Source organism: Oncorhynchus tshawytscha, linkage group LG02, assembly GCF_018296145.1.
Source record: "Oncorhynchus tshawytscha isolate Ot180627B linkage group LG02, Otsh_v2.0, whole genome shotgun sequence".
Lineage (NCBI taxonomy): Eukaryota > Metazoa > Chordata > Actinopteri > Salmoniformes > Salmonidae > Oncorhynchus > Oncorhynchus tshawytscha.
In genome coordinates, this window is record NC_056430.1 from 23,267,519 (window position 1) to 23,288,529 (window position 21,011).

The 21,011-nt window shown below is 41.8% G+C and overlaps 1 protein-coding gene across 2 annotated transcripts in view; it reads left to right on the forward strand.

Annotated features, from left to right (window-relative positions):
• The first annotated feature begins 17,562 nt into the window (after positions 1-17,562).
• suclg2 (succinate-CoA ligase GDP-forming subunit beta) overlaps positions 17,563-21,011 on the forward strand; it is a 143,048-nt gene continuing 139,599 nt past the window's right edge. For both annotated transcript variants that reach the window (XM_024380422.2, XM_042295496.1), the window contains exon 1: positions 17,563-17,675. In XM_024380422.2, coding sequence (XP_024236190.2) covers positions 17,592-17,675 — 84 coding nt within the window. In that variant the 5' untranslated portion in view covers positions 17,563-17,591. The remainder of the gene's footprint in view (positions 17,676-21,011) is intronic.

The following is a 21,011-nucleotide window of genomic DNA, read 5'->3' on the forward strand; positions in this document are numbered from 1 at the left end:
TAGAAACATCTATGCGCAACAAAGCCTCAGTGGTAAACCACACAAGCTCACAGAACAGGACTGCCGAGTGTCCTCGGTTGCAACACTCACCACCGAGTTCCAAACTGCCTCTGGAAGCAATGTCAGCACAATAACTGTTCATCGGGAGCTTCATTAAATGGGTTTTCATGGAGTGGTATAAAGCTTACAGTCATTGTACTCTGGAGCAGTGGAAATGTGTTATTTGGAGTGACGAATCACGCATCACCATTTGGCAGATCAACGGACAAATCTGGGTTTGGCAGATGCCAGGAAAACGCAACCTGCCCCATTGCATAGTGCCAAATGTAAAGTTTGGTGGACAAAGAATAATGGTCTGGAGCTGTTTTTCATGGTTCGGGCTAAGCCCCTTAGTTTCAGTGAAGGGAAATCTCAACTCTACAGCATGCACGACACTCTAGATGATTTTGTGTTTCCAACTTTGTGGCAACAGTTTGGGGAAGGCCCTTTCCTGTTTCAGCATGACAATGCCACTGTGCACAAAGCAAGGTCTGTACACAATTGATTTGTTGAGATCGGTGTCAAAGAACTTGACTGGTCTGCACAGAGCCCTGACCTCAATCCCTTCGAACACCTTTGGGATGAATTGAGATGGCGACTGCGAGCCAGGCCTAATCGCCCAACATCAGTGCCCGACCTCACTAATGTTCTTGTGGCTGAATGGAACAAGTCCCCGCAGCAATGTTCCAACATCTAATGGAAAGCCTTCCCAGAAGAGTGGAGGCTGTTATTTATAGCAGCAAAGGGGGGACCAACTCCATATTAATGTCCATGATTTTGGAATGAGATGTTTGACGAGCAGGTGTCCACATACTTTGGTCATGTAGTGTATATTTTAATATGTGGAACATATCATGTTGTAATCAAAATGTATCATAAATATTGGTGTTACTTGATTCTCATTGTCTGGTGACATGTCGGCCATGGGACTACTCTTGGTATCAGTGTCGTCCAACTGTACCCCTAAGTGGCCTATTCTTGAAATTGTTATTAATGGCTCTACTACTACTCCCCAAGCCAGGTCATATTTCATGTTTTATTGGAAAGAGTGCAAATTTGAGTTCATAATCGTCTCTGTATTGCGCCAGGGGCCCGTTACTCTCTAACTCCTGGGATTTATGTTGAACTAATCTCCAGGGAGAATGCTCTTATAGCGTGTTCATGTACAGTAATGCATGACCAGGATACCAGAGTACATTATAAAACACTGTACAGTAATGCATGACCAGGATACCAGAGTACATTATAAAACACTGTACACTAATGCATGACCAGGATACCAGAGTACATTATAAAACACTGTACACTAATGCATGACCAGGATACCAGAGTACATTATAAAACACTGTACAGTAATGCATGACCAGTATACCAGAGTACCTTATAAAACACTGCACTCTTAGAAATAAAGGTGCTAAGTAGAACCATACAGGGTTCTTCGGTTTGCCCCCATAGGGGAACCCTTTTTGGTGCTGGGTAGAACCCTTTGTAGGGCCACATAGGCCTGCAAATCACATTATGCTGGCTTGCAAAGTGATGTGTAATTCCTGTTGGAATGCAGCCAGAGTTATCCAACAAGTGGAATTGTTAATCACCACAACCTGCATTCAGAATGGCTGCCAGGGTAGGGAAGATTAAATACTGAGACTATTTCAATCATCTAAACTGGATTAATCGTCTCAGAAACAGGTGCAATAAATCCAATTACTAACAGATTGGATTAGTTTAGAAAACTGTATGTTATTTATCTTTGTGTAGCATAAAATTAATAAATCAATCAATGTACATGCAAAACCACAGATATTACAGTAAAACAAACTATTCTGAAAATCTCCTTGCAATAGAGCATGCTGGGAAATATAATGTAGAACCCTTCTTGCCTTCAAAAGAATCACCAAAGATGATGTTAAAGGTTCTATGTAGAACCCTTTGACTTACAAAGAACCCTTTTGGAACCCGTTTTTCTAAGAGTTTGCAGGGACTGCTCTACTATGAACCAGCTGAGGAGGGGTGAGGGGGATTGAGGAGGTTTGAGGAAGGTTGAGGAGGTGTGGGTGGGGGTAAAGCGAGAGCATCTCTATTCTTAATGCCCCTCTGCCCTGGGGGAAACCTAGAGGGGCACCGGAGGGTCTATTATCCCCCTACCTCAACATTTCTTTAACATTTAAAATGCACTCCCAGAGCTTGGTGAAATTAGAGTTTAGTTTGAATACCTCCATTTTGGTAACCCTGCGCTGTTATGGATGTTTTTTAATTTTTTAATTTAAGTAGGCCACAATCTCTCTTGGTTGAGTTGTTCCTGCTTATGTGGGCCAACTCTTATGTTACGAAGGCCCCGGATTTTAGATTCTGATTAAGCTGTGGTTATGCACCTTTTAGACCTGACAGGGCTGTGTCTGTACTTATGCTGCTCTAATACTTCCATTTAGGTGGTCCAATTCCGGTTTCATTTTCTGATGGTCCTTCTATGTTTTGGTTGTGGTTTCTTGTTTTCCTGTATGTCATTTGCCCATCAGGGAGAGGTGGGCCCCAGCTGTGATGAAAGGGAAGTGATTCATAATTCATGGTGTTGTAAATGTAGGCACCCAGGCTAATGGGCTATGTGGCGTTATGTAATGAAATACAGCAGAATTATATTTAAGAATATTTTAGCACCCTTTAATAGGAGCCAAGGCTTTCTAATAAATTCCAAATGTACTGCTAAGCATAGCATGTTAATGTCATAATATCCTTATGCAAGAAACCCCTGTCTGTATACAACCATGTTCAGTGACTAACTGCTAGAAACCAGAAAATAAATAATTGGACACTCTAGATTGATTAACTGGTTTAATTTGACCACATAATTGAATCTGTTATTGGTGAAACGTTATTTGTACCAGAGGCATACACTCTGAGGGTATCATTATGTCTATCATTATTTTAATTGTGTGTTTATCTATAAAATGACCCGTGAGATGATGCAACTATCTAAGTTTTGCATGCTTTATATGATCATAGATGAATCTATAAATTAGTGCCTGAGAGAGAGAGAGAGAGAGACAGAAAGAGAGAGTAGAGAGTGAGAGAGAGACAGACAGACAGACAGAGAGAGTTGAGGAGAGAGACAGAAAGAGAGAGTAGAGAGTGAGAGAGAGACAGACAGACAGACAGAGAGAGTTGAGGAGAGAGACAGAAAGAGAGAGTAGAGAGTGAGAGAGAGACAGAGAGAGTTGAGAGAGAGAGACAGAAAGAGAGAGTAGAGAGTGAGAAAGAGACAGAGAGAGTTGAGAGAGAGAGACAGAAAGAGAGAGTAGAGAGTGAGAGAGAGACAGAGAGAGTTGAGAGAGAGAGACAGAAAGAGAGAGTAGAGAGTGAGAGAGAGACAGGCAGACAGACAGAGAGAGGAGATAGAGAGAGAACACGGGCAGGAACGGCACCCTGGGGAAGATATACATGTATTCCTTTGTTCTTCTGCCACACTGAAAAAGGCTGCATCAATGAAGTCGACTGTTTCCAGATATAAACAAAGAAGGAAGAGTGAGGGTTTCTGGAAGGGTCTCACCCCTCTCCTCCACTCGACCATCTTTTCCAGGGAACACAAAGAGCATTATGTATGAGGCCCAGAAGGTCTCTGAGCATACTCTGCTCCTCCACACAATGTCACCCAGGCACCCTGCACAGGAATACACAACGCCTCACAATAACACACATGGATACATACGAATCAATAAGGGGTTATGATGTGATCATTCCTTCATACTTTTTGTATTGTGGTGTGATTAACAACCACTTACCTCAGAGATATGACATAGTCCTTTCTCTCAATAGAAGATTAAAAACTATGATGGGAGTCACAAAGGAAGTCAGACTTATTGTGCCGTTTTCTTTTGAAGTGTCAAAGGGAAGTGACCCTTGAATATTTCATTCAGATTTCTTTGGATTTCCTCATGTAGCCTGTGTGAAACTTTCTCCCCGTGAAATTCAATGAAGGGATGTAAAGATAAGAACGGGTCAAGTTACAAATATCAACCATGGCCCGTATTCACAAAGCATCTCAGAGTAGGAGTGCTGATCTAGGATCTGTCCATACAGTCTTATTCATGATGATCCTAGGTCAGCACTCCTACTCTGAAGCGCTTTGTGGATACGGGCCCAGGTGTGTTTTTCAGATAACGTTAGAATCATGCAAAACGATAGTGGTGCTATTGAACCACAGCCTGCTGAGAGGTAACTGATGGCGTGCCCAAATAAGCTATTGAAAATAAAAAAACAAGAGGCACATTATGTGTTTTCTTATTTCCTCATATTACGGTAACAGAACATTCAACCATGAATCCGAGTTGAGACAAGAGGTACATTTCACCTTTGTACTTTGTTTGTCTATCTGTTTAATATTATCTCAAATAAAATAAAACTAAATGTTATTGGTCACATACACATATTTAGCAGATGTTATTGCGGGTAGCGAAATGCTTTTGTCTTCCTAGCTCCAACAGTGCAGTAGTATCTAAAAATTCACAACAATACACACAAATCTAAAAGTAAAAGAATGAAATTAAGAAATATATAAATATTAGGACGAGCAATGTCAGAGTGGCATTGACTAAAATAAAGTAGAATACAGTATTATTTTATTTTATTTTTTATTTAACCTTTATTTAACTAGGCAAGTCAGTTAAGAACATATTCTTCTTTACAATGATGGCCTACCGGGGAACAGTGGGCTAACTGCCATGTTCACTAGAACGACATATGTTTTACCTTGACAGTACATACAGTACATATGACATGAGTAAAGCAGAATGTAAACTTTATTAAAGTGACTAGTGTTCCATTATTAAAGTGACCAGTGATTCCATGTCTATGTACATAGGGCAGCAGCCTCTAACGTGAAGGTAATTGGGTGGTAGCTGGCAAGTGATGGCCTTGAGATAGAAGCAGTTGTTCAGCTCTTGGTCACTGCTTTGATGCACCTGTACAGACATCACCTTCTGGATGATAGCGGGGTGAACGGGCCGTGGCTCAGGTGGTTGTTGTCCTTGATGATCTTTATGGCCTTCCTGTGACATCGGGTGGTGTGGGTGTCCAGGAGGACAGGCAGTGTGCCCCCGGTGATGCGTTGGGCAGACCGCACCACCCTCTGGAGAGCCCTGCGGTCGCAGGCGTTGCAGTTGCCGTACCAGGCGGTGATACAGCCCGACAGGATGCTCACAATTGTGCATCTGTAAACGTTTGTGATGGTCTAAGCCAAATTTGTGAGGGTCCAAGCCAAATTTCTTCAGCCTCCTGAGGTTGAAGAGGCACTGTTGCGCCTTCTTCACTACACTGTTTGTGTGGGTGGACCATTTCAGATCATCAGTGATGTGTACACTGAGGAACTTGAAGCTTTTCCCACTCTCCACTGCAGTCCAGTCGATGTGGATAGGGGCGTGCTCGGTCCTCCTTTTCCTGTAGTCCACAATCATCTCCTTTGTCTTAATCATGTTGAGGGAGAGGTTGTTGTCCTGGCACCACACGGCCAGGTCTCTGACCTCCTCCCTATAGGCTGAATCGTCGTCGTCGGTGATCAGTATTACCACTGTTGTGTCATCAGCAAACTGAATGATGGTGTTAGAGTCGTCTTGCCGTGCAGTCATGAGTGAACAGGAAGTACAGGAGGGAACTGACCACGCACCCCTGAGGGTGTGTTGAGGATCAGCGTGGCGGATGTGTTGTTACCTACCTTTACCATTTGGGGGCGGCTCGTCAAGAAGTCCAGGATCCAGTTGCAGAGGGAGGTGTTTAGTCCCAGGGTCCTTAGCTTAGTGATGTGATGTGAATGGATTGTATTCATTCTCTTGCCTCACTGCACCAAAATTGCTCAATGAGTCACTAGTGCACGACAATCATTTTACAATAAAGTTGCCAATATTGCTTGTGTTTTACGTCTGTGGACTGCAAAGGAGACTGTAAGCCTGATCCACCCTGCTCTAAACTAGCTTCTCCTATAAAAGAGGGCTTACATTTTTCCACAGTTACTCAATGAACATCCTACAGTGTATAGCTTTGTAATGCACACACTCAATACAGATATCCAAGATCATAAATCCTAGTAATAGAGATGACAGCAGTATGATATGCGAGGTCTCAGAGGGGGGAAAACAGGCTTCACTTAGAATTCAGCCGGGCCATGCAGAGGAGTACCGGAAGTTCAGACAAATATTGGTTTTGTGTCAAAAAGCCACTTAAAAGTTAGATGTGTTAATCTTGTTGCTAATGGCCCTCTGAACATCTCCTTAATATCCCCCCCAGTCTCCTCAAACAGAGGTTGTCCCCACAAGGTTAATTAGTAGTGGATCCCCTGACATCCTCAAAGCGATGAGGGCTTCAATGGAGGAGGTACATACCTCCACACAACACTGGCAAACAAGGTTAATGGGCCTCCAAAATCTCTCTCTCACCCGCATTCATCTACATACAGTGTGTTACTTTTTACTCGTGTTGGTAATTAACAAGATTGAGGTGTGTCTGGGGCAATTATGCCCGTTGATAAGATATAAACTGAATTTTAGCCAAGACACAGCAACAATATGACAAGCCTGTAAATCATAAGTGTTTTTTCTCTTGTTCCCACTACATTAGTGAATAACTAATTGACTTGCTTGTGTAATTACATGGCCAATATGACATAGAGCACTATTGGGTTACATATGAAAATGAATCAGCATTGCTGTGGTCACACATAATAAATGTTTTTAACAAACATGTCTCAGAAAGATTTTTCTATTCATGTCTAATTCAGGCCATGTTTTTGATGTCACTGATTGTGAAGTAGCTGTTGTATTTGCCAAACATACCCTCGAGAGAGACAGCAGCAGAGTACATAAGCAGCTGTTCGGAGAAAAAAACACAGAGACATCCCTCACAAAGGTACAGTTGAAGTCGGAAGTTTACATACACCAAGTTGAATGTGCCTTTAAACAGATTGGAAAATTCCAGAAAATTATGCCATGGCTTTAGAAGCTTCTGATAAGCTAATTGACATCATTTGAGTCAATTGGAGTTTTATCTGTGGATGTATTTTCAAGGCCTACCTTCAAACTCAGTGCCTCTTTGCTTGATCATGGGAAAAGCAAAAGAAATCAGCCAAGACCTCAGAAAAAAAACCTGTAGACCTCCACATGTCTGGTTCATCCTTGGGAGCAATTTCCAAATGCCTGAAGGTACCACGTCCATCTGTACAAACAATAGTATGCAAGTATAAAAACCATGGGACCAGGCAGCCGTCATACTGCTCAGGAAGGAGACGCATTCTGTCTCCCAGAGATGAACGTACTTTGGTGCAAAAATCAATCCCAGAACAACAGCAAAGAACCTTGTGAAGATGCTGGAGGAAACAGGTACAAAAGTATCTATATTCACAGTAAAACGAGTCCTATATCGACATAACCTGAAAGGTCGCTCAGCAAGGAAGAAGCCACTGCTCCAAAACCGCCATTAAAAAAAACAGACTACAGTTTGCAACTGCACATGTGGACAAAGATGGTACTTTTTGGAGAAATGTCCTCTGGTCTGATGAAACAAAAATAGAACTGTTTGGCCATAATGACCATCGTTATGTTTGGAGGAAAAAGGGGGAGGCTTGGAAGCCGAAGAGCACCATCCCAACCATGAAGCCCGGGGGTGGCAGCATCATGTTGTGGGGGTGCTTTGCTGCAGGAGGGACTGGTGCACTTCACAAAATAGATGGCTTCATGAGGATGGACAATTATGAGGATATATTGAAGCAACATCTCAAGACATCAGTCAGGCAGTTAAAGCTTGGTCGCAAATGGATCTTCCAAATGGACAATGACCCCAATCATACTTCCAAAGTTGTGGCAAAATGGCTTAAGGACAACAAAATCAAGGTATTGGAGTGGCCATCACAAAGCCCTGACCTCAATCCCATAGAAAATGTGTGGGCAGAACTGAATAGGCGTGTGCGAGCAAGGAGGCCTACAAACCTGACTCAGTTACACCAGCTTTGTCAAGAGGAATGGGCCGGAATTCACCCAACTTATTGTGGGAAGCTTGTGGAAGGCTTCCCGAAACGTTTGACCCAAGTTAAGCAATTTAAAGGCATAGCTACCAAATTCGAATTGAGTGTATGTAAACTTCTGACACACTAGGAATGTGATGAAAGAAATAAAAGCTGAAATAAATCATTCTCTCTACTATTATTCTGTCATTTCACATTCTTAAAATAAATTGGTGATCCTAGCTGACCAAAGACAGGGAATTTTTACTGGGATTAAATGTCAGGGATTGTAAAAAACTGAGCTCAAATGTATTTGACTAAGGTGTATGTAAACTTCCAACTTCAACTGTATCTGTGTCACAAATGACTTTGCATCAAGAGTCACACTTCAAAACTGACACTGAATAAAGGGTGTTTTCCCTGTTTCCCCAGAGTATACATGATCACAGCACTAAGTATCATGTGACCTCATGTGTCCTCACTCCTCCCCTCGCTCCACTGTGATCTCTGTAGGCACGGCATGAGTTATCACACCAATATCCCCCTCACCACTGCCCTGATTGCTTTGATAACTTTATTGACATTTCTTCAGATCCCACGGAACGCACATGTCCCATGCATTTTTCAACGGTGTCCCGGGACTACATGGATTTAAATGATAATCAACCTCAAGCATGTGCCTGGAGTTTTATGTGCCTCTATCATGTTGACTATTTATGTATTCAGCACAGTGGCCCAACTCCAATATCTCTCTCTTCTCTCCTCCCTCCCAGCTCCTCATCCTCAGTGCTATTCCCCCAGAGAGAGGGGGATAAGAGAAATCCAGTTTCTTCTCTGAGGTCACAGGCAGAACTGGAGCTGATGTGGCAGAGGTTTGTAAGGGAATGAAAAGGAGAAGAGGAGCAGCTAAGAGTTTTAAGTATGACCCAGTCCTCCTTTGGAGATGAAGGTGGCACAGCATGCAGTGAGGAGCTTGAGAAGAATTTGGCTTTCTGACTCTCTCATATGCACATCTAAGCCCTTTCCAGTCTCTGCTGGTCTGGCCTGGCAGTCGGTGCATACAGCAGGTGCTGTGTTTGGTATTGGTTATGAGATTCCAGCTCCCCAGACAGTGCAGTGAGGTATGCCGTGTGTGATATTCAAGACTGAAATAAAACAGGGGCCGCGTTTGAGGCAGAAAATCAGATGTAACATTTTTATCGTAGTGTTTTTTTGTAACGTTTGTTTAATGGGTTTGTTTGAGTAAGTAAAGCAAGCCACATTAACAGATTGAACACTCCTATGTGTTAGATACCTCTATTTCAAAACATGTTGTCAGCCTAAGGCTTGTGTAATGTTGCAAATTATATAGATTCTAAAAATACCTACAGATTTTTAAACACATTCTCTTACCAGCAAACTTAAAATGTTTTACATTTTAGCTGTAATAATTATTTAATCAAGAATTCAACAATTCCCCATACAGACCCTTCATGTTATTCCTCTAATAAAATGAATGTCTCCAGCTGAGTGGATAGTTATCTCTGATATCAGGCTCTGGGAAGGATGTGCAGGTTGTGTTGGGTTTTTGTACTGACTCAAACCTCTTTAGCGCAATTGATAGGGCATGGCTCCTGAAACGCCAGGATGGTGGATTCAATTTCCGTGGCCACCTATGTATAAAAAAAGTATGCAGATATGACTGTAGGTCGCTGTGGATAAAAGTGTCTGCTAAATGTTACATATTGAACATGTTCACTCCAAATACAACATGTAGGCACATAATTGCTTTTTACACCACACCATACAGTACCAGTCAAAAGTTTGGGAACCACTACTCATTCAAGGGTTTTTCTATATTTGAACAACTGTCTACATTGTAGAATGATAGCGAAGGGGGTGCTTTGCTGATGACAATGTCAGTGATTTATTTAGAATTCAAGGCACACTTAATTAGCATGGATACCACAGCATTCTGCAGCAATACCCCATCCCATCTGGTTTGAGTTTAGTGGGACTATCACTTGTTTTTCAATCGATCAATGACCCAACACACCTCCAGGCTGTGTAAGGGCTATCTGACCAAGAAGGGGAGTGATGTATCAGATGACCTTGCCTCAACAATCACCCGACCTCAACCCAATTGAGATGGTTTGGGATGAGATGGACCGCAGAGTGAAGGAAAAGCAGCCAAAAAGTGCTCCGCATATGTGGGAACAACTTCAAGACTGCATTCCAGGTGAAGCTGGTTGAGAGAATGCCAAGAGTGTGCAAAGTTTCATCAAGGCAAAGAGTGACTACTTTGAAGAATCTCAAATATAAAACATATTTTGATCTGTTTAACACTTTCTTGGTTACTACATGATTCCATACGTGTTATTTAATAGTTTTGATGTCTTCACTATTATTCTACAATGTAGAAAATAGTAAAAATAAAGAAAATCCCTTGAATGAGTAGGTGTGTTTGTCATGCCCTGATCTGTTTCACCTGTCTTTGTGCTTGTCTCCACCCCCTCCAGGTGTCACCCATCTTCCCCTTTATCCCCTGGGTACTTATACCTGTGTTCTCTGTTTGTCTGTTGCCAGTTCGTCTTGTTTGTCAAGTCAACCAGCGTTTTGTCTCAGCTCCCTCTTTTCCTCAGTCTCTCTTTTCTCGCCCTTCTGGTTTTGACCTTTGCCTGTCCTGACTCTGAGCCTGCCTGCCTGACCACTCTGCCTGCCCCTGAGCCTGCCTGCCATCCTGTACCTTTGCCCCACCACTCTGGATTATCGTCCCATGCTTGCCTTGACCTGTCGTTTGCCTGCCCCTGTTACTGTAATCAACATTGTTACTTCAACACAGTCTGCATTTGGGTATTACCTGAAACGTGATCGTGTCTAAACTTTGACTGGTACTGTTGATCCAAAGCAAACAAACAGAAAGTCATTTGTACACCCAGGAAAATAAAATGGTAAATCTAGACAGTTTTAATATGACTGTATTTATGACTATTGCCATATTATTGGGGTTACATATATACTAGTGTGGAGAGCTGGGGAGGAGGACTTAGACTCATACATAAACATTGATTTGACACTGGGGGCACTAGAGTGGGACAAAAAAGATGATTAATTATTTTTGCATTCTATCATATGAAAAGATGTGCTGAGCACAGAATGACCATGCATTCTGATCTCCATCATGGGTCATAATGGTATCTTTCTTCCATTTTAATTTCCTCTTCAGGCAGCAGGTTTACGTTCTCTGTGACTAAGCTCCTAGATTCCCTGCCCGTTGACTCAGCAGTTAAGTGCATTAATTCCCCATCTCTCTGACTCATTTGGTATTCTGGCGGATAGAAAACAAGGACTTCCTGTGGCTGCCTAATGCTACATAAAGCTGTGAGCAAACATACGATAAAACTGAGTGTGAAAGCGGAGCTTTGACAGGGATAACAGCACAGTAACAAGACCGGCAGCCATTTTGAATCTCTGTCCCTGAGTGTATCATATACTGCATTCAAAGAGGCACCATTGCACATCCAAATCATTGAGAGTGTGCCTCACAATGTCTTTCTTTTTCAGACAGGGAGACAGAGTGCAGGCATAGGAGTGGGGAGTTAATGAACTGAAATGAGCCTATTTGCATGGAGCCAGAGGAGAGTGGCTGGGGCCTTTAGTGTGAGCAGGGTGAATCTAAAAAGAAGACGCAAAGACTTAAGATCCTCTCTCTCAGGATGGAAAAGCTTTTTTCAGGGATACCCATAGGGCCCAAGGCTGTCTGAGAATCAGCCTGTGAGGAGAGGGATGGAAGGAGGATTATTCGGTTGGCCCTCTCTCTTTTCTAGTCAGTGATACGCCACACCAAGCAGCCCATTTAATGAGACGGCACCGCCTAGCTGTCAATGTCTAATTGACTTATGAAGAGGGCCCCGGGACGTTCATCATTAGCACCGCACAGAACTCAGGGTTCAAACTCGCTGGCGAAAAATGGGGTTAACAGACTGATCAGAGTGAGGAGAAAAAGAAAGAGAGAGACAGAGAGACAGACAGACAGAGACCGAGAGAGGGACAAACAGAAACAGAGACAGGAAGACAGAGAGAGGTAATGGAGACCAGATTCCACTGGGCAGGCCCTGAGATCTCAGTCCCATGCAGTGAGCCCTGTGGGTTGGTAGTGAAGCCCTGCTGTTACATAAGTGTGAGGGAAGTGTGAGCAGACCACACAGCCTTCTGGGATCTGTGGCTCTCCTCTTCGTGCCTATGGCCTGCTGAGTGGAAATTGGCTTTGTATTATGGAGGAAAACCACAAAACACTTGCGGTGCCTCCCTGGACTCTCTTATGGGAATAGTGGTGGGAGCGAGGAAGATCAGATGTGCGACATCATTATCTCCCTCTTAGAGTAGCGCTGAACGTGGTTGTAGAAGAGACCAGAGATGTTAATGAGGTTGGACATAAACAGGAGCTGCATAGAAGTTTCAGTGCTGTTTCTAATTACTATAAAGCTAGAGAAAATGTATCCTTCGCTGACTAATTAAAGATGTATGTCTGGAACTCACATCATTATCTACATTGTGAATGAAATCACTGCATTTTATTTGAGAGATTGTGTCTTATTGTTCTAAGCCCACAAGTTCCTTTACTTCCCCTGTCCATCTATTCTATCCTTCTTTCCTTTCAAATCAAATCACATTTTATTTGTCACATGTACCGAATACAACAGGTGTAGACCTTACAGTAAAATGCTTACTTACAAGCCCTTAACCAACAATGGAGTTTTAAGAAAATACCTAAAAAAATGTAAGAGATAAGAATAACAAATAAGAGCACCAGTAAATAACAATAGCGGGGCTATATTCAGCGGGTACCGGTACTGAGTCAATGTGTCAATGTGTCCTTTCGTCCATTCTTCCTTTGATGCCAAGTAAAATAATCTGCACATCATCTCAATGCAAATATCACAACATACCTGTACCATCTCATCTCTCAAAGGTAAGTATAACTTTCATAACCATCAGAGAGTGTATAATGTTTTTTATGTTGGAATAAAAACACTATGGAATGACATTGAGGAAGTTATCACATTGACATGTTACATTGTAAATGTCTGAATGTTCTCTTTTTACACCCCAGGAACAATGAGGGACCTGCCATGGGGTGTTGAGATGAAGGCAAGAAGCCTGTGTGGCATGCAGCCACAAATTGGAATGTGTGTTATGGAAAGAGTGACACTCTGCTACGAATTATGATAACCAGTAACAGATTTGGCACCTATACTAATTCCAAAGTATAAACAGATTGTAAATCAGGAATACAACAAGCCACGTTTCTTTCCCGCCAGGGACAAAATACACATTTGCTTGTTCTGTGAGAGAGAGAGAACATCATCTTAAATTATTCTTTTTTTAATTGCATGAGTCAGACACGTTGGTATTCTGAAAGGCATGTCCATCTGGATGAAAAGGAAAACCATAAAGCCTGTTGATCACTCTGGTTGATTTGATCTGTTGTTAAAATTTGATAGCCTACTGAGTTGAAGATTCCAATTTCATGACAACAATGCATTGATACTGTGGCACAGGGATTTTCATACATTAGGCACAATTTGCTCTTGCCTTGGTTATAAATTAGTGAAAGGCCAGAACTCCCAGAGAATATTTTACTTTACGGAATATGGATCACTGACTATTGAAAGCTCTACCCAAACGAGAGAGGTTGGTTGGCAAAGCAAAGAATAGAATAGAATAAACAGGAAGAAAATTCACCTCATTTGCCATTATAACATTTCCCACATTTGTACATGTCAAAAGTGGAATTCATTTTCACAGCCGAACAGCTTTGTTTATTTGACCGAAACAGGGCTGGAGAAAACACACTCATCTTTTTTTCGAGAGGTGCTTCATCACCTTCTCCTCCCCTCTGTCTCGCCCTCCCTCGTCTGCTGCTGACACTGATCATTTCTAAGCATGTGTCTCTCTCACTCTCTGTCATAATCACTGCTCTTTATGATCACTTTGCCCTCTCTGCCCTTTAAAGATGTCAGGGTAATGAGTGCTCTGGAGGACTGGGTGAGTGGGTTATTTAGCTATTCAGTCGAGCTCACACAATCCTTGTCTACTGAGGAGAGTGGCAGCCTAGTGCAGCACTGAATACACAAGGTCATTAAAGCGAAATGAGCTGGAGGCTCAAAACAGATGAGATACCAATCTGGGCACAGGGGTAGAAGTAACATAGTAAAGGTAAATCTGTCTCCTTCCATTTGGCATGGTATGTTACATTTAATATGGTATGCATTAATTTATGGATCCATTTAATCTGATATGTTATAAATTATAATTTGTATGATATGTTACAAATTCCAAGTTCTTGTGGCTAATGTTAGCTAGGTGGCTAACATTATCTAGGCTAGGGGTTGGGGTTAGAGGTTAAGGTTAGGGTTATGATTAGGGTTATGGTTAAGGATAGGGTTAGGGGAAGAGTTCGCTAACATGCTAAGAAGTTGCAAAGTAGCTAGAAAGTAGTAAATAATTGCTACGTTGCTGATTTGATAAAATGCTCAAGTTGTTTGTGATGTGATTTGAACATGCAACCTTTGGGTTGTTAGACATTTGCATTATATGCCTGACCAACCTCCTTCCTTTTGTTATTGTTTCAGTAACCTTCTGTTTTATTTAACCATACCAAAAGTAACATATCATACTAATTTGAGTGTGACGGATTTACATTTACTATGTTACGTCTAGTCAATGAGACCAGGCTGAAGATACACCTTTGACAATGTGCATGTTCTCTATTAACTTCACTCATCTTTCTGCCCCTGTAATTTACTGTCCAGTAATATGTGTTAAAGAAGGTTTCAGTGAGAGAGGACTGTTTGCACATAGATTATTTGACTGATATGGCATGACACCTGCAGATGATAGATATCTTTTAACAAATGAAAAGTTCTGTCTGGATTGTACTCTGAAGGTGACTAGTTTCAGGAAGCTAGGCATATGTTGCACGTCACTACATCACAGGAGAGGCATTTGAACATATTTTTTATTTATTTATTATAATGCGTTTTTTGGTGGAAATGCCTTCTGGAACATGTGAACTTTCATGTTTCTTAATAACAAACTTGTATGCCATTTGTAAATATGAATAAAAGTGTTAAATTACGAGCCTAGTTGGTTTAGCCACGGAAAAAGTGAGGGACCTTCCCGCAATCCATGATTGGCTGAGATAATGGATGGGCTGGACATGCCAAGAGGTGAGTTCGGACTGGTCTGCCATGTATTACGCTTCTATAACATGAGCTGCTCAGTATGTGTGGATTTTATGAAAGATACAGTTTGCCATCGAGAACCGTAAAAGTGTTGCTACTGCTCTCAACAACATTGCCTCCCTGAATTTAGCAGGCCCTATCGACAAAGGTTAGTGGGAAAAAGTTATGATGGACTACTTCTGGAGGACGATCGTGACTCTAAAAATGAATCAGACAGTGAGGAAATATCTGACTTAGGTAATAACAGTTTCATTGAACCAGACATTGTCGAGTCTTCTGATGACAGTGATGGGGAAGAAACGGTGATCAACAGTGTTGCTGTCACGACAGAAGTTGACAGAGTCTTGAAATCAGTGGAATGGTGGAAGCAGAGTATGAGAAGGAGATGGAGAAAAGTCTGGCATTTGACTGCATCCATGACAGAGAGGGAGAAAGATCTGATGATTCTTATGGCATTGCACAAGGTCAGTGTGAAACGGAGTAACTTGACACAATGGGTCTAGCAAGCTGTACAAACAAAACGGTAACAACACAGGGTGTCTTACTTACTTAAAGGGGGACAATCACGGACTACATAAAGAAAATCAGCCATGTAACGGACACCGACGTCTTGCTTCCAGACAAACTAAACACCTTTGTTGCCCGCTTTGACGATAATACAGTGCCACCGACGCACTGCCATCTCTCCCTATCCCTGTCTGCTGTCCCCACATGCTTCAAGATGGCCACCTTTGTTCTTGTACCCAAGAAGGCAAAGGTAACTGAACTGAATAACCATCGCCCCATAGCACTCACTTCTGTCATCATGAAGTGCTGTGAGAGACAACACTGTGGCCCCACAACTGCGTGGCCATGCACGCCTCCAACTCAATCAACAAGTTTGCAGACGACACAACAGTAGTAGGCCTGATCACCAAAAACAACAAGACAGCCTATAGGGAGTGAGGGCACTCGGAGTGTGGTGTCAGGAAAACAACCTCTCACTCAACATCAACAAAACAAAGGAGATGATTGTGGACTTCAGGAAACCACAGAGGGAGCACCCCCCTATCCACGGGATAGCAGTGGAGAAGGTGGAAAGCTTTAAGTTCCTCGGCGTATACATCACGGACAAACTGAAATGTGCCACTCAAACAGACAGTGTTTATTTATTTTATTTTACCTTTATTTAACTAGGCAAGTCAGTTAAGAACAAATTCTTATTTTCAATGACGGCCTAGGAACAGTGGGTTAACTGCCTGTTCAGGGGCAGAACGACAGATTGGTACCTTGTCAGCTTGGGGGTTTGAACTTGCAACCTTCCGGGTACTAGTCCAACACTCTAACCACTAGGCTATGGGGTGGTGAAGAAGGCTCAACAGCACCTCATCAACCTCAGGAGGCTGAATAAATTTGGCTTGTCACCTAAACTTTTACATATGCACAATCGAGAGCATCCTATCGTGCTGTATCACCACCTGGTACGGCAACTGTACCGCTCACAACCGCAAGGCTCCCCAGAGGAAGATGTGGTCTGCACAACGCATCACCGGGGGCAAACTACCTGCCCTCCATTACACCGACAGCACCTGATGTCACAGGAAGGCCAAAAAGAACATCAAGGACAAGAACCACCCGAGCCACTGCCTGTTCACCCTGCAACCATCCAGAAGGCGAGGTCAGTACAGGTGCATCAAAGCTGGGACTGAGAGACTGAAGCTATTTTTCAATCTCAAGGCCGTCAGACTGTTAAATAGCCATCACTAACACAGAGAGGCTACTGCCTACACACATACCTTGAAATAATTGGCCACTCTAACAAATGGATCACTAGTGACTTTATTAATGCCACTTTAATAATGATGCTGTCATAACTTGCATTACTCATCCCATATGCATATACTGCATTTTATACCATCTATTGCATCTTGCCTATGCTGCTCGGTCATTGCTCATCCATATATTTTTGTGTACATATTGTTATTCTGTCCCTTTAACTACATTTATGTGTATTAGGTAGTTGTTGTGGAATTGTTAGATTACTTGTTGATATTGCTGCAACTAGAAGCACAAGCATTTCGCTACACTCGCAATAACATCTGCTAACCATTGTATGTGACCAATAAAATTTGATTTTGCATATCTAAATATTCATATTGTCAATTGCCTAATATGCACGTTTTTTCATATATTTTATCGTTGAAATGTTACATTTCTGTTTGACGACTGGTACAGAGGCATAATACATTGGCAAGTCAGGCAGATTGTCGTGGCGAAAATGGGGTTTTATTGTAACGCCCACTTCCGCCAGCCTTCCTATCAGCGGTCAGATTGCGCGCACGCGGTCTTTCTCTTTCCCCGTCAACATGGCGGCATCCATGGCATCACAGGCTGTAGCGAGAGGTTTACGCGGAGCAAGTGCTAAGTACTTATTTCTTGACAAATTCAAGGTACTGACATCATTTAAAATGTTGACAATAGGCTTTTCATTACGCTTTTAGTGTCACTGAGAACTCACCAAACTCGCTGCTGTAGCCAGAACTGACGGAACAAAATTGAGAAACAGCTCGCTGTTGTAACAGTCCATTATTACCTAACCATCGATGCAATTGAAATTAAATATCTTAAAACGAAACATATTTCCATGGAAGACAACTGTTGTTCGAACACTAGAGCACTGTCAGTAGACTTTAGTCACGAGCATCATGCATGCATTCTAGCCATTGTTGTACTGCACATAGTGATTTGAGTATCAAGTTTAATTGACAATAGTATAGAACTGCTGAATAATGAGGTTATTTGTGTGGCAGACAGCATTTTATTTGCAAGGTTGACCAACTAAAAATAATTAAATCGAGGTGCCTCAAATGAATTAAACTGTTATGTGATATTGATTGACCTTTGTTTTTCCCTGGGTAACTCACTATTCTACCTTTGACCCCAATTGACTTAAATGCTTCTATAGCGGTTAATAGTAATGTCAGCTTTCAAGATGGGGTAATGGTGCAAAGGTTGTTTCCTATTTGTACTTTAAACAGAATGTATGTAGATAAAGTGACTGATTGTTGCGAAATAGATTTTTTTTCCCAGTTGCAACTTCAGTCAGGTCACTAGTTTATAATACACTTTGTTAGATGAATCAGAATATTTTTACATTTGGTGGATACGTTTTCTAAGAATACAAAATAGTAACGTGTTAGGCCATGAGATTGCAGAACAGCATGTCAATCAGCACACTAAGGGCAACCAGATTGAAACAAGTTGCATCATATGTACTCAAACTAGCATAGATTGATAGATTGTCGGTGCCTCTTTTAGTCTAGGCTAGTTGGACTTTTGGAGTCTCCTATGTTGACTTCTCCTTTTGTGCTTTTGCACTTTGTGCATCATCACATATGTTTTCAGAGTTATCGCAGTTTGTCAGTGACACTTGGGGATAGAGAATAACTTGGGAGTGGATGAGGCTTGATGTCTTTGTTTACTATATCCAGACCTCACTAATATAGATTCACACAATTACTCCAGCAGTGCTATGTAGTTGTGAGGAATACGTGTTTGAAAGGAGGATGGGCTATTTGTGGCCACAGTTTGAAGGTGGCTGAGTGCTTCATAGCAGTGACCCAGGGGAATAGTCCTATCTCCTATTGATAGATACAGAAGGCTATATTGATGTAGCTCAATATAGGCCTAGTTCTGCAGTCTAATTCTTCTCTCTTCTAATAAATAAATAAATTGACCTGAAATAGCTGTGTATGTGTTTTTCAGGTAGCCCAGCCTAATTAACCTTACTAAATGATGGAGTCAATTTAGCTATCATCAGAGTTTATTGCTAAAGCATCATTGCTGTTATGATCATTGTCATTAGCGTTATTGCCCTTTATCTACAGGTGAGATATATGGGGGGCACAGTTGACCTAATACCTACTTTTACCCACAGTATAGGCTAGCATCTGTCGGAAGCCCCAAACACAGTTACTGAATCACTTAACATCCCACGACTAGGCTAACACTAACAGCAATCTCCTAGCAAGCGCAGTAGACAGACCACCAACATGGGTACTTGCTGCTTGAAATCTAGTTTGGTATTCTGTGTATAGTGCTAATAAGTAAGCATATATTTTCATCTCGTTGGTACTGCATAATGAGACATAGCCTAGCTTTAGTAGCTAGGGACTAGCTTCATCTATCAGGACGAAGGCTTGGGATAATGAGAAGGCACACACTACCAAGTTGTCTTACATTGCACATCTTTATATTTTCTTAAAAGTCAAACATTTTGAAGATGATGCAAGCAACCTTAGTTTCCATGGTGTGTGTGTGATAAATTAGGTATTGGAGAAGGGCAATTCTCTAGTAACAGAGTGATGCTGAGACACTTGAAAATGTATGTCAAACTAAAACCAATGATTGCAAAGTTAAACAAACCATACAACTCTATGCACAAGGACTACATTTACCAATTTCCACAACATTTTACAAACACATTTAGGTATACTTGAAAAACGGTGCACATGCAAAGTTTGTAACAGAATGATCTTTGGCACTGTCACTCTGTTTCCAAACTTTGCATCTGTAATGTAAAGTAAATGTGTTTTTGTACAATTTTCTATGGAAATTGTTAAGGCGTCCTTGTGCATAGTTGTATGGTTTGTTTAACCTTTTCGATTGCATATCATTAGATCGATGATCTCTTGGCAGATCTATTGTGGTATTTTCTGTTACCCTGGTGTTATTGACAACACCACTATGCCTAACTCTTGATGAAGCAGAGCTCAGCCATTTTCACCCATCTGGGCTAGAATACAATCTGGAGAAGTTAAAAATGTCCCTCTACTTCAGGGGTTAAATCGCCCCCAGCCTCTCCCTGTGTTCAGACAAGAGGTCGACCGATTAATCGGAATGGCCGATTAATTAGGGCAGATTTCAAGGTTTCATGACAATCGGAAATCGTTATTTTTGACACCGATTTGGCCGATTTTATTATTATTGTTATTATTATTTTTTTTTTTCACCTTTATTTAACTAGGCAAGTCAGTTAAGAACACATTCTTATTTTCAATGACGGCCTAGGAACGGTGGGTTAACTGCCTTGTTCAGGGGCAGAACAACAGATTTTTACCTTGTCAGCTCGGGGATTCAATCTTGCAACCTTATGGTTAACTAGTCCAACGCACTAACCACCTGCCTCTCATTGCGCTCCACGAAGAGCCTGCCTGTTACGCGAAGGCATTAAGAAGCCAAAGTAAGTTGCTAGCTAGCATTAAACTTATAAAAAACAATCAATCAATCTTAATCACTAGTTAACTACACATGGTTGATGATATTACTAGTTTATCTAGCGTGTCCTGCGTTGCATATGATCGATGCAACGCAGGGGGTTGATTTACCAAATGCGCATTTGCGAAAAAAGCACAATCGTTGCACGACTGTACCTAACCATAAACACCAATGCCTTTCTTAAAATCAATACACAAAAGCATATATTTTTAAACCTGCATATTTAGCTAAAAGAAATCCAGGGTAGCAGGCAATATTAACCAGGTGAAATTGTGTCACTTCTCTTGCGTTCATTGCAAGCAGAGTCAGGGTATATGGAACAGTTTGGGCCGCCTGGCTCGTTGCGAACTAATTTGCCAGAATTGTACGTAATTATGACATTGAAGGTTGTACAATTTAACAGCAATATCTACAGTGCGTTGCGAAAGTATTCGGCCCCCTTGAACTTTGCGACCTTTTGCCACATTTCAGGCTTCAAACATAAAGATAAAAAAGTGTATTTTTTTGTG